The 13,811-nt window shown below is 45.7% G+C and overlaps 1 protein-coding gene across 1 annotated transcript in view; it reads right to left on the bottom strand.

Annotated features, from left to right (window-relative positions):
- Large1 (LARGE xylosyl- and glucuronyltransferase 1) overlaps positions 1-13,811 on the bottom strand; it is a 243,338-nt gene that overhangs the window by 31,490 nt on the left and 198,037 nt on the right. Inside the window, 1 exon segment of the mRNA XM_032887950.1 lies at positions 1,326-1,489. Within this exon segment, the coding sequence (XP_032743841.1) occupies positions 1,326-1,489 (164 nt within the window).

The raw sequence follows: 13,811 nt of genomic DNA, 5'->3' as shown, positions 1-13,811 counted from the left end.
CAGCAGTTAAGGGTATGCACCACTCTTGCAAGGGCTTGAGTATGGTTCCCAGTGCCCATGTTCAGCAACTCACAATTATCCTTAACTCAGATCCAGGAGATCCAACACCGTTTTCTGGCCTCTGTGGGAACTTCACTCAACAAAAATTGTATAGCTACATATACTTTTCTCAGGTCAGGTTCTGGAATATATAAGTCATGATTCCCGCCATGTTCATCTGTCTGGACAAACCTTAGAAACTGGTGTGCCTGGCTTTCTTCCTTTCCTTCTAGGTATCTACCGATAATGTCCTCTTCTCACAGACTTCCCACCATGACATTATCTACAGAAGACGCCCGACCTGACTGCTACCATCCATCCCAATCCCCTCAAAGCCCTTGCTGCAGTTATAATTCTATTAAATTGTCTATGGATGTCTACATTCCTGATCCTGGGTCACACACTGCAAGCTTAAAACAGCGTCAGGACAAAGATTCTGTCTTGGCTAGTTTGTTATGGAGCCTGTAACCTATTTCAAAAGCTCCCCACTGTGACTCAATTTGTCTCTTGTTATACGGAGAACCAGCAAGCAGACTGTAGTTAAGAAAAGGCTAGTGTTATAGCCGTGCCACTGGGAAACATCCCGTGGAGGACTGTCACATGCGTGAGGAAAAGAAATTGTCAGTTTTGCTGTGACCACTGTGGTGGTTTGACTAAGAATGGCGGCCCCCATAGGCTCATGTATTTGAGAGCTTAGACATCAGAGAGTGGCACTGTTTGGGAATGACTAGGAGGTGTGGCCTTGTTAGAGCAGGTACAGCCTTTTTGAAGGAGGTGTGTTCTAAAGAGGTATGGTGGGAATGAGGAGGTGAGGTTTCAAAACCCATGCCGAGCACAGTGTCTCTCTTGTACTACCTTCCTGTTGCAGACGAAGATGTAAGCTCTCAGTCTCACGTGTACACTCCTGTCACCGTGCTTCCTACCAGGATGATCACAGATTAATCCTCCGAAACTATAAGCAAGCCTCTAATTCAATGCCTTCCTTTAAAAGAGTTGCCTTGATTATGGTGTCTCTTCACAGCAATAGAACAGTAACCAAGACGGCCACTGAGGCTCCAGCACGCAGCCTTTTCTGTCTTGTTTTACTCCTGATGAGCCAACCCTCAAGCAACACCAGCAACTAAAAGAGGACATCAGTGCTGTTCAGCATCGGGGATGGGATTAAGGTCAACCTCGAGTGCAGGAGTATTTTAAGCCTACGAGACCATCTCTCATCTTCTGTCATTCCACAGGGTAAAGAGAATCAGTTATGGGGACCATGTGGTGGGTAAGGTCATCGGCCGTACCTGTCCATGGAGAGCTGAGCGACCAGGGTAACATCTGTGTGGTCAGCAGAAGGTTCGAACTCGTAGTGCAGGAAGTACAGGTGGGTTCTGTGGACAGTGAAGCGCTCTCGCCTGAACTCATAACACAAGTCATCCTCATCCAGCTCAGACAGCTGCTTCTGAAGCTGCAAAGGAAACAAAAAGCTTGAGGATGGGAAGTGAAGACTTCAAAGGTCTCAGAAACCTGCCTGCTATAGTCTCTTTCCCATGTTGGTGGTGGTTCAACAGAAAGGACATTTCTCCTCACTCACGCTAACTTCAAGAGATCACAAAGGCTTGCGCCTTTCCCATGTGAGAGGTGAGCCACCTTGTGGCCAAGAGACGCACAAGTCATGCTAGCTGACAAACGCAGAGCCATGCAAATCCTTACAAATAACCAAGTGACAACATTCATAACACAAAGCTCTATCCGTTTGTTTATTTTTCAACCTAAACTTACTGAAGACAACCTCTTTCTCTCTTACCTTTTTTAACTCTCTGAAAGTCTCTCCTCATTGGCAGAAAAGCATCTTTAGTTCTATTTCCCTTTTCTGTCTGGCCTAATGAAAAGAGTGGTTAAACCTGCTAACAAGTAGATAAACGTTTTCATGGCTACAAGTTCCCAACCCACTATATTCCCTTGGAGTGAACTCCACAGTACCATGGATGTGTAAACGATGCTGTCTGCTTAACAGATGAACAGCTAAAATCTCAAAGAACTTAATAAAAGAGCATCTATAACCCGGCAAAACACTAACTACAGCGATGGAAAGGGCTTGGTAAATACGAGTGGGGGTGGGGTAAGGGTCTCAGAAAAAGACCAAGGAGCTTCTGGGGTCATGGGAATGGCCTACATCATCACTGTGATGTCTGATTTTTACCAGAGTACAAACATTTGTGAATGCCCTGCAAGCTACAGCTATGGGCAGAGAAGACTTAGGGCATGGAGTTGCCATTTCAATAAAATTAAATTAAAAAAAATTCCCCGAGGGGTCATACAACTGGCTGTGACATTTTTGTCCTCAATTTCATATATATGTGTTTCTGGACTTACTAACCTGTTTGAGAGTAATAAACAGGTTTTCAAGAACTGAATGTTCTTTTACATTTCAAAACTGACAGTATAATTCACAGGAGTACACATTAACCTGTTTCTCTCAGTATAGCCCTCCATCATCGAACACAACTGTCTTGATACATTATGCTACTGTGCTATTTCTCAAAAGCGTAACAGTGGTACACATGCTTGCAGACGGCTTTATTCCTTTCCTCACTCCTCTGTCTGGCATGGCTTCGCTCTGTACAACGGTGCTTACCAAAGCTGTGAGTCTCTATCCTGGATACCTAGGTTGGACACGGAATAGGCTTTTGTTGCTAGAAATGAGGGAAAGCCATATCCTCCTATTCTAAAGCTAAACCCTAAGAGACAATGTGTGATCCTTTACCATAAACAGGAACCAATGCCCAGGCTAGCCTCAGGGGAGAGGACAGATACCCATGGCAGGTATACTTTGCGCAGTTGACCACATCATGTGAGCAAACTTAGCCAAGCTCAACTGGGTTGTTTTGCAAATATTTCTTGCAGACCACTGAGGTACATGTGACAGATAATGTGGTATTAGAACTTGATGAGGGGGACATGTTTTCATTATGGGGCCTGACAGTTCAGCTTGGATAGAATGACATTCTTACTCATCAATGATTCTATGCACCACATGATCCCTTCTGCTACATAAGATTAGACCTGCAGCTCTCTCATGGCGACCACAGACAGCTGTCCTACCCATGATATAATCCACTGCAGGCCCCATTAATGCTCTTCAGCCTCGATGTTCCCTCTGGATTTCTCTGACTGAATTCATTGGGCATCACATTTTTCCCTCTTGGCAAAGCTGCCTCTCACCAGACTCTTTTCCACCCTCTATCTAACTTTTAAGACTCAATAGCTACAGATTGCATGTATGAATAACATGTACTAGGCAAATGATGAACTCCATTGCTGTGATAGCCTGCCCTCCAGCTTTCCTTTGATTCCTCTAATTCTATTCATGGACAGCAACCAACAATTCGATATTGTTAGTCTCGTTATTTCCACTATTTGCCTTCAAGGGTGTGTGGTGGTTCCACAGGTTTTAGAGAGCAAGGAGCTCTCTGTACAGGTGCTCATCCCCTGCCAGGCACCCTGGGCAGATCCGTGCAGACCTCACATGACAGCTAAGAAAGCAGCTTCAAATTCCTGAGGTCCCTCAGGGCTGTCATACCCATGCTCTCAAGGGAAGATTTCGTCTCCGGTGAAGAGTCCGATACGGTACAGAGGATAAGGTCACTGGCTCAATCCCTTCTCTCCCCCTAGATGAGTGGGCATTTTATTAACTTTTCCGAACTCCAATATCCTCACTTATATAAGCAAAGGTAGCTGCAGGGGATGGTGGGAGATGCTGTGTGTACAGTGTAGTGCTTGGAGTGAGAGCGATTGATTCAAAACCACCTGTTAAGGTCTTTAGACAAGAAGCTACCCTGAAGACAACAGCAGGAAGGGCTTGGATAAGGGAGGAGGGTCAGATTTAGATGAGTGTGTGTGTGTGTGTGTGTGTGTGTGTGTGTGTGTGTGTGTGTCTGTGTGTCTGTGTCTGTGTGTGCGTGCGCATGTAGAAGCCAGATGATCTTCAGGAGCAAACAAACTTGTTTTTGAGGTAGGGTCTCTCACTGGGACTTGTTCTTTGCCGATTTCCCTAGGCTGGTCAGCAAGTGAGCTATCCACCTGTTTCTGCTTCCCAAGCACTAGGATTACAAGTGTGTACCACCACACCTGGCTTTTTACACAACTTGTAAAAGGATCATTAGGCTTGCCTTGTGATCACTCTGAGGACTAAGGCATCTCCCCAGCCTCCTCCTTCAGATTATGTTTAAATTTAATACTTTTCATTTGTCTGCATGTCTGTGCATCACGTGCATGGTTGGTGCCTGTGGAGGGTAGGTGAGGGCATTGGATCCCCTGGGATTTGAAGATGGTTGTGAACTCAGGTCTTAGGAAGAACAGCTAGTTTCCTTAGCCACCAAAGCCATCTCTCCAGACCCTCTTCCTGATTTTGAAATGTCAAAAGTATTGACAAACAATAACAACAACAAAACCCAAAGTTAAACTAGAATATGCCTAGAAACCATTATGTTATCTCCCAAGAGGAAACTTTACCAGTTAACGCTTTCTTCCCTCCTCCCTTCTCTGAATTGCCAAGATTCCTATTCAGCAAAGAAACATCTGCCAACTCCTTACAGGCATGGGGTTGGCTTTTTCTCTCCTTGGTTTTGCTTTGTGGCTATAGTATGTTGACAAAGGCACATGGCTTCTGGCTTTGTGGAAGGAAGGAAGGAAGGAAGGAAGGAAGGAAGGAAGGAAGGAAGGAAGGAAGGGAAGAAGGGGTATATGTGATGTTTGTTTGTGAAGCTTGTGGAGAGACACATCTTCCTTTGATAAATTTTCAAATAAGTATGGCAAGATGTTAGTGACAAAATAGGAGTATGCATTGAGGATTCACTTTACATGGGCTGGGGAAAAGAATTATCAAGTTGGCTCTACAGGTTACTTTGGAAATCACTCATAGAACAAACTCTAACAGCAAGAGCTGTACCCTCCTCAAATTAGAACCCCAAACCCTGGACACTCTGTGTTGTGTTTCTAAAAGGTTAAGGAGAGGGGGAAATATGTTCTATGGAGGTGTGGGGGGAAGGGGTGCCTCAGAGGGCCCATGCTGAGACATCCATTCTCCCTGAGGGACCAGCCACAAGATGGTATAGCATAGACTAGAGTTTATTCAGAGCATGGGGAGGGGAGTTAAGAGGCTAGTAGAGAGGAGAAAGAGAGAGAGAGAGCGTGAGAGTAGAGAAGAGTAGAGAAGGAGAGGAGTAGAGGCCAGTCATGGGCATGGGCATGGGGAGAGAGAAGGCAAAGGGGCAAGAGAGTAAGAGCAAGAGACAGCAAGAAAGGAACGAGAAAGTGAGGAGGGGGCAAACAGCCCCTTTTATAGTGTCAGGCATACCTGGCTGCTGCCAGGTAACTGTGGGTGGAGCTTAAACAGAATGCTAACACCCTGAACACCTTGTATGCTATGCAAGCTTCAGTTGGTTGGTGTGAATGACCATAAGAAAGGGAGTGGCCATACAACTACCAAGGTGTAGCTTTCCTAGGAGGGAAGACTGAGTTTTAGTTCTTGGGTGTGCATGCCCTCTTTTATGAGCTTGATGGTATCCATGGTATGTGATTCACCTGAATCCCATACAGGTAAACTAAAACACAGTGGCCTGTGAGATCCAGGGTACCTAGATACCAAGAGAATAGTTAGTTCTAGCTAGAATAGATAATAGAATGGAAAGGTTAGTATTGCCGTTACCACCATCACCATGGGATGCACCAACACTGATACAGGTAGTGCTCAGTGTTGACTGCTGGGTGCCCAACTAATGTTTCCCGATGCTCTCCCTCACCTTTTGAAATCCCTCAGTGCACATCTCTTATTCAGAGGAGAAAAATCCAGGTTCAGACCTCTAGCCCCCGGAACATTTCACACCGAACAATGACCTCATCCCCAGAATGGATGTGGGCTCTAAGAGGAATGGTAGACAACATAATGTGCCTTGAACAAAGAAGGCCATTTTTTTTTAAAGGCACAGATAAAAAGCTCCCAACACGGCAAAAACAAACAACTGAAATCCACCAGAAAATCAGTTGAGGGAAACATAACAAGATTAACATAGATTTTGCTCTGAGTGATGGATTCAAAGATAAATTTTATTGCTTTCTGTATACCTCCCTGTAGTTAGCAAATTCTGTGCAATTTTCCCAAATGAGCTAACCCACGTAGGAGTGCTTTGTAAAGTGTAGAGTGTTCCACAGACTTAAGCAATGCGATTGTGATCGGATTACTTACCTTTCCGAATTCTAGTGTCGGCTGGCTTATTCCTGAATGCGTGGCTGGTCTCAAGAGGAAAACACCAGCAGGATAAATACAGTGTTCTCCTCACCCAGGGACTGGGCAATGGCCCCAGGGAGATCCTGGGATGGAGGGAGTATTTTCATGGATAGATCTGAAAGCTACTGCACCCTGTTCTCCAAGGAGAAAACTGGATTCCCCAACAACTGAGTGACAGAAACTATAAAAATGGATTTCTTCTGAGATGAAACACATTGGCTAGCTTGCTTCTTTGAGCAACCACTGAGGCACAGGCAGTGTTTGACTCAAGGGAAAATGGCCCCTTAAGCTGTTTGCACTCCTCTTCTTGCTTCCCATCCCTAAGAACAATCCCTAGATTGGCCTTGGAGCTACCTGGAATGACGGCTGGACATGCCTTAGAGGTCAGTGGAAGCGAGTTCCCTGGCTCTGGCTGAAGGGACTTCTGCTAGGTGAAGAAACAGTGAGATAATGGAGAAACTGCAAGCCAGGACTTGATGACTCTGACCCTTATTTTCTATGTGTCCTTGAACAAGTTCCATGTGAACAGAAAAACAAAGGGTTTGGGCTTCACACGGCACTCAGCAGGCGCTTCCATGTAATCCTCCTACTAGCCCCACAGGGTCGGGAGCCTCTCGGTCCTGCCTGTTTGATGAATGCTTTATCATCTGAAAGGTTCAGTCACGTGGTCAAGGTTACACGATCAGTGAACACAGCAGCTAGAACTGAACCTAGGGACATTTCCTCTGAGTTTGTGTAGGCACCAGGCCACTATCATGTCAAGTCAAGTGCTCTCTGAGGCATTTTCTAGGTTTTTTTTCTTTTATTGGATAGTTTTTTAATTTACATTTCAAATGTTATTCCCTTTCCTGGTTTCCTGGACATAAGCCCTTATCCCATCCCCCTCCCCTTCTTCTACAAGGGTGTTCCCCTCTCCATCCATCCCCCTTCCCACCCACTGACATTTTACTCATCCAGCTCAATGGTTTTGGGGCTGTAGGACAGTGACATTCCACTGGAAGTCGTCCTTGGCAGAGTTATTCTGGCTTCCTCTTCCAGGTTTTCTCAGTCCTAAGGAATAAGGACTGGGATTGATGGCGCACCAAGGAGAGGAACTCCAGTTGGAGGCCAGTCTGGGCTACACAGTGAAACAGGTTTTTAGAGGAAAAGAGTTAGGCTGCAATGAAATGATTAAGAGGTCAACTGCTAAAGATGCTCTCCTTAAACTCCCGGGGAGAATACTTGGTGCCTTCAGACACCATCTTTGCTTCTTAACTCTGGGCATCGACATATGCAACGGATGTAAACTGCTATGGTGTTTCTACTGCGGCCAGGATGCACCCATGAAATCTCAACAGTAGGGCTGAGTAGACAATATCTGCAGACTGTCTGATCCAAGTGTTCTTCTCTAAATGCAGGTACCTGTGAGCAACACTACAATAAATGTGGACTCAGAAGGTTTCGTATGCAACACACACACTTACAGACACACTCACAGACACACACACACTCACAGACACATGCACACTCACACACACAGACACTCACACACTCACACACACAGACACACTCACACAGACACACACACACTCACTCATACAGACACATACTCATACACACACACAGACACTCACTCAGACACACACACAGATACACACACACACTCACTCATACACACACTTACACACACACTCACATATACACACTCACATACCCCTCACCCATACACACACACTTACTCATACACACATGCTCACTCATACACACACTTACACACACTCTCTCACACACTTACACACACTCACACACACACTCACTCATACACACACACATATATACACACACACAAACAGAAACACTAAACTATCAAGCTCAATGGTAGTGCCCATCTGTGACCCCAGTGGTGGTGGAAAAGACTGGTGGATCCCTGAAGCTGTGCTCCAAAGAGAGATTCTGTTTGAAAGGATGAAGGTAGAGAGTTATAGAGGATACCCATGTGTGCTCTTCTGGCAAACACAAGCTCACCCGTGGACACACACACACACACACACACACACACACACACAGAGAGAGAGAGAGAGAGAGAGAGAGAGAGAGAGAGAGAGAGAGAGAGAGGGAGAGAGGAGAAATGTTGCCCCAGAGATTTGCTCAGAGAGCCTGGGGCACCACACTCCTCTCCTGAAATCCCATCCAAGGCTCTCTCTCTTGTGGTTTCTATGAAGCAGTTGAGGTTTATTGAGCCACAGAAACAGGGAAAGAAAAACCACTACCTCACGGTTACCTGCTGTGAGCATTAATCTGTAGGTTGATGTCATTGTGTGGGTGAAGCAGACCCAAGATAAAACGAGGCCTGTCATTGGACGAGAAGGAGAAGAGGTGGGAAGAGAGGTTTTAGAAGGACAGCGAGAGGCAGAAGGGAACAGGAGAGACGACACAGAGGCAGACGTAAATGATCCTCGATGTGTATTTCTACACAGATACAGGTTGTTATGAATATTTAAGGGGTGATTTCTATAGGTCAATTTATCTTATTTAGGTGGGTGGTTTATATCTTTATCAATCGGTTGTGAGTTTATTGTGAGGATGTATTATGGATTGAGAATTTAACATATAAATCTGATTGTTGGGTTAGTTTGTTGAGTCTTGATTTTATTGGGTAGCTGGAACCAGAGAGGTCACGGCTGGTAGAGAGCCACCGAGAGAGACACTAACCAGAGATAAATTATAGTTAGTTCCATATGGCCCCACGGGTGTCGGAACTAACACTAGAGACCAGCGAGGCAAGGTGACATGCTTGAACGGCTCACTGATTGCCTGGGTCTGAGAGTCCTTGGGGGCAGCGTGCGGCCACTGAGATAAAGATAACCCACAGTGCCATGTGACCCTATGGGTGCCAGTGCTAGAGCAAGTTAAAAGGTTCCAGCCTTTTAAAATATTTTCCGCAACATTAATCAACGAGTTCTGGTATCCAGAGCATTTTTACTCAGTAGCCCAAACCAAAAGCCACTTGCAGTCTTGCATGAGTGAAGGAGGCCACGCTTCAGTATGCTCAGTGAAAGTCGAGAAAAGCTAATTCTGCAGGCCCTGACTAGATTTGGCAGAGAGAGAAAAGGCAAGGGCACAGGTTCCTCTTTTCCCGATCCCAGTATTTACTTCTACATCACACACAATTAACAGGTTTTAATTTATGTCAATCTCTAAGCTAGAAATGAACCTGTGGCCCTTGTTTCTATATTTCAATAGACTAGACGGAGAGGAATAGAAGCAAGTCAGAAATTGCCATTTTGTTTGTGGTTCTGGAACTGGAACCCAGAGCTTCCCAGGTGCTAGGACAGCACTCTGCATTCTACCTCCCAGCTGCAGGCCAGTGTGATCATGAGTACCCATGGCTTTGGGGGAACAGGTATTAGTGCATATTATTCTAAGCTACCAACTTGTGTGACTTAGTTTCTTTGGTGTTGCTACTATAAAATCCTCTGATAAAAATCCACCTAAGGGAGAACTGGTTTATTTTAGCTCCTACTTACAATTCATAAAGCTGAGAAAGTCGAGGTATCAGGGGCTCGAGGCAGTTGGTTACATTACATGCACAGTCAAGAGAAAGCAGTGAATTCCTGGTAATATTCCACTTGATTTCCTCATTTTTACTGAACTCAGGATCCCCTGCCTATGGAATGGCACTAGTCATGGTGGGTGAGTCGTCTCACCTCAAGGCATGCTGTCAGGCCCATCTCCTATGTGGTTCTTGGTTTTATTAAGTTGACAATACTTTAGCCACCATATTGCCTAACTTACTTTGTCCTTTTCAGTCTAACAGGTTGATATATCTGATTCCATTTTACAGAGAATTACCCAAAAATAAATAAGTAGATCACCATAAGCCCCACAGATTTTTCATGAGGCACTCATAAAAAGACAGAGCACTACCGGATGAGTATGCAGAAGCGACAACAGAAGCTAGGGACTCTGGGGCCGTGGACTCCGGACAAGGTGGGGCTGACCTGGAACCAAGAAGTCAGCTACAACAGATAAGACTGTACCTGGATATCGACCCACGGAATCTGCTAACCCCAGGCTCCTCCTCCTCTTCATCTCCTCCCCTGATTAAGCTACACTGATTTTCAAGGCCAGAGAGATGAACATGTCCACAGAGAGTCACTGGTGAGGAGCCTTGCTCAGCCCATCTTCGGGCTGAGGCGCTGTCCATGCTTGACTTAGTTGCAATTGTGTGACTGAAAAGCTGGTGTCATGCTCCTGGCTCAGCACTTTCTGGTTTTCCCCTGGGGTTTCTCTGGGGTACCGAGGTTTCCATGAGAGCCATCTGCTCTGCTCTTCGGCAGTGCCGTACAGAATGATGTCAGAAATCATCTAGAGAATCTGTTTACATGTCTTACTTTTCAACTTCTAAGTGAACTATGGTGATCTGGTTACAGTGCTGGTCTTATCATTCAGAGTTGTGTGACTCCAATCTTATCAGTGCTTCTTCCTGCGACACATGACTCACAAGGCATGTCGTCATAGAGATTACAACTGTATTTCCCTCTCTCATTCCCTGAGGAAAAATCTCAGCTCCCAAATACTAGCAGAACATGGCTGGAGCTCCTAGAGGAACACAAATGGCTAGGGCCATTGCAATGACGAAGATTCAATCCTGGGATGCCCAGAAGGCTTGCATACTTACACCATTGCTAGGAGACAGAAGCTGATGACCCAGAGTGCTGAGGTGGGAAGGGTATGCAGCCTGGGACCAAGTGGGTAGAGTGCAGTTATCAATTAGTGATGTCTGATATGGCCATAGGATAAAAAAAAATATAACTACAACCAACAACAAAAAACTGATCTGAAAGGTGCTGATGGCTGTTCACAATTGCATAAAAACTCCAACTCCACTGGTGATGCATTCTTGTTTTTTTCCTGTTTTGCAGATGTCTAATAAGTTTCATAATTAATTGTTAATAGCGGCTAACTTTTTACCATGAGTCCCTCTGAAATAAAGACATATACAATTTTTTTTTTTTTGGCTTCTAGGGAAATGAACCTAAAAAGATCTGTTCCTGAGGCTAATAAACGGAAAGTGACAGCTGTCAGAAAAGAATGTGCAGAGCTAGTAGCCATTGGTCCCAGGCCATTTTCTGCCTGGATATATGGTGTCCTTCCTCATGGCAGGCCTCTGTTCATTTAAGCCTCCAAGGGCTTGCCAAAAATTTATAAATAGACTTCGGTGTGCTTTAATTACTAAAGTAAGGGCATACGCTTTGTTGGGTTCCACTTAAATTGGTAGCACCTGGCTAGTCCAAGCATTTTTAAACCAGCAAACTCCCCTGGGTGGAACAAAGCCTTCTTGATAGGGGAGCTCTATTATGTGTTCCAGTTCTTAGGGAGAGCATGCTGTGGACTGACAAGCAACAGGGAGACACGGTATGCTTAATGCAAGGTTAGACTGCCTTAGTTCTCACTTCTCTGGAGGACAGGACTCAGACTGACAGGTTCCTTGTAGAGGGGCTGCTTCCAAACTAACAGGGAGTAGTGTTTCTCACCTAGAGAGGGCCCACAATGGAGGACCGGCTCTGGGGGTGGTGAGCTCCCTGTCTTTGGGGGATTTCAGCACGATGTCAGAGACGGGACTTTGAATAGGAAAGTGGGCAGAGAACAACTGGGATTCTTACCAGCTGGGTTCCATGGAGCACCAGGGTTTGTGTCTGTATAGGCCTGAGGGGTGGGTGGCCAGTAGAGTAGGGGGAGAGATGTGAAGGTAAAGAATTTTCATCTCCATTCATATTCCAGATAAGGAAACACAGATAGCCACGCATAGTGTGAATCCCTGCATTATATTGTATTACGTAAATGAACTCACTGGACAGGAGTGGTTGTGCTTCATTAGCTGCTGTCATTCAATATTCCTGGTGGAACCTGTTTTCTAAACCTGAGTGAACTGTAATTCCAGCAGTCCCCTAGCTGGAGACTGTGCTCGTTATAACCCAGTTCCTTGCTACTGAGGCACGCCACTATGTCACCTCGACACAAGGTAGAGTCACTGAGAAGAGGGAGCTTCAGGTGAGAAAGTGCCTCTGTAAGACTGGGCTGTAGGTAAGCCTATATGGCACTGTCTTACTTAGTGAATGATGGGGGAGGACTCAGGTCCTTGTGGGTGCTGCCCCCTCTGGGCTGTTAGACCTAGGTTCTGTAAAAGCAGGAGAAGGAAGCCATGGGGAGCAAGCCAATAAGCAGCATTCCTTCACAGCCTCTGCATCGGCTCCTGCCTCTAAGCTCCTGCCCTGCTTGAATTCTATTCTACCTGCTTTCCATGAGCAGTGACGGAAATACAAGCCAATGAAAGCCTTTCCTCCCCAAATTGCTTTTGGTAGTAGTGTTTCACAGTAACTCTAATTAATATACCCTCGACTAACTCACTTATTTTATTTTATCTTATTTTTGGTTTCAGCATCAGGAACAACCAAAAGTGTTAATTACACCTAATGTCTAGTCACCTTAGTGACAGTCACCTTAGTGTTAAAAGTGTCCCCCAGAAGTGTTAATTACACCTAATGTCTAGTCACCATAATGGCAGTCACCTTAGACAGAAGGTACATCCCAATGCATGGTGTGTTCCTAAAAACCAAAATGTTGGATGCTGTCACAACATTTAGCCAGGGAACACTCAGGAAAACATCCTGGTACCCACCGATCAGATGGTAGACAGGGTTTACGAACATTCATGGGACTTTGCTGAGGTCATGCCTATTAAATGAAGGTTGCTCATCTCTAGAGAGCCCACACCCTTGTCATCACCATGTCAGAAACAGCTGAGCAGGCATGATCATGGCATCCTTTATAACCCATGCCTGCCTTGTCTCCACTGCTTCTTTCCACACAGTATTGTTGGTTGGGTCAATAAAGACGGCAGAAGCCAATCACTGTGCGAAGGATAAGGCGGGATTTCCAGGCGGGACAGGAAGAGGAGGGGAAAGAGAGATTGGGTGTAAGATGAGACTGTGGAACAGATAGGAAGCTGCAGACACGTAGGTTTCTCAGGCCCCTGCGGCTGAAGCTAAGGAGAATGGGGCAGGATATTCTTTGCCAAGCCTTTAAGTTATCTGGTCAGTTTTAAAATATAAAAGTCTCTAGTGTTTTCCTTCTTCTGGGCTAAAGGGAGCTCGGTGAGAAGGATGTTGATGGCACTCAGCGAGTTGAGACCAGAGCAGCTTGGTGAAGCTAGCCATGGGGGCTGGGTAACACAGCTGTTAGCTGTTCCCAGCATGGGGAATAAAGACAGCGGCTGTTCTCGGAGCTTAGCTGAGATCTCAGGAAAGTGTTAGCTAGCCGTGGGGGCTGACTAGAGAACAGGTGAGCGGCTGCTAGTGCTAGTCCCAGAGTTTAGCCGGAGCAAGCCTGTTTAATAAAACTACATGCAACACTCAGCCTTCAGATCTGAGCTCCTGGCCAAGTCTGGCGGTACAGACCTTCAATTCTAGTACTTGGGGAGCAAAAGGACCACATATTTAGGTCTAGCCTGGACTACCGA

The sequence above is a fragment of the Rattus rattus genome, chromosome 17, assembly GCF_011064425.1.
Source record: "Rattus rattus isolate New Zealand chromosome 17, Rrattus_CSIRO_v1, whole genome shotgun sequence".
In the NCBI taxonomy this organism is placed as follows: Eukaryota; Metazoa; Chordata; class Mammalia; order Rodentia; family Muridae; genus Rattus; species Rattus rattus.
This window is presented reverse-complemented; position numbering and strand designations above follow the sequence as displayed.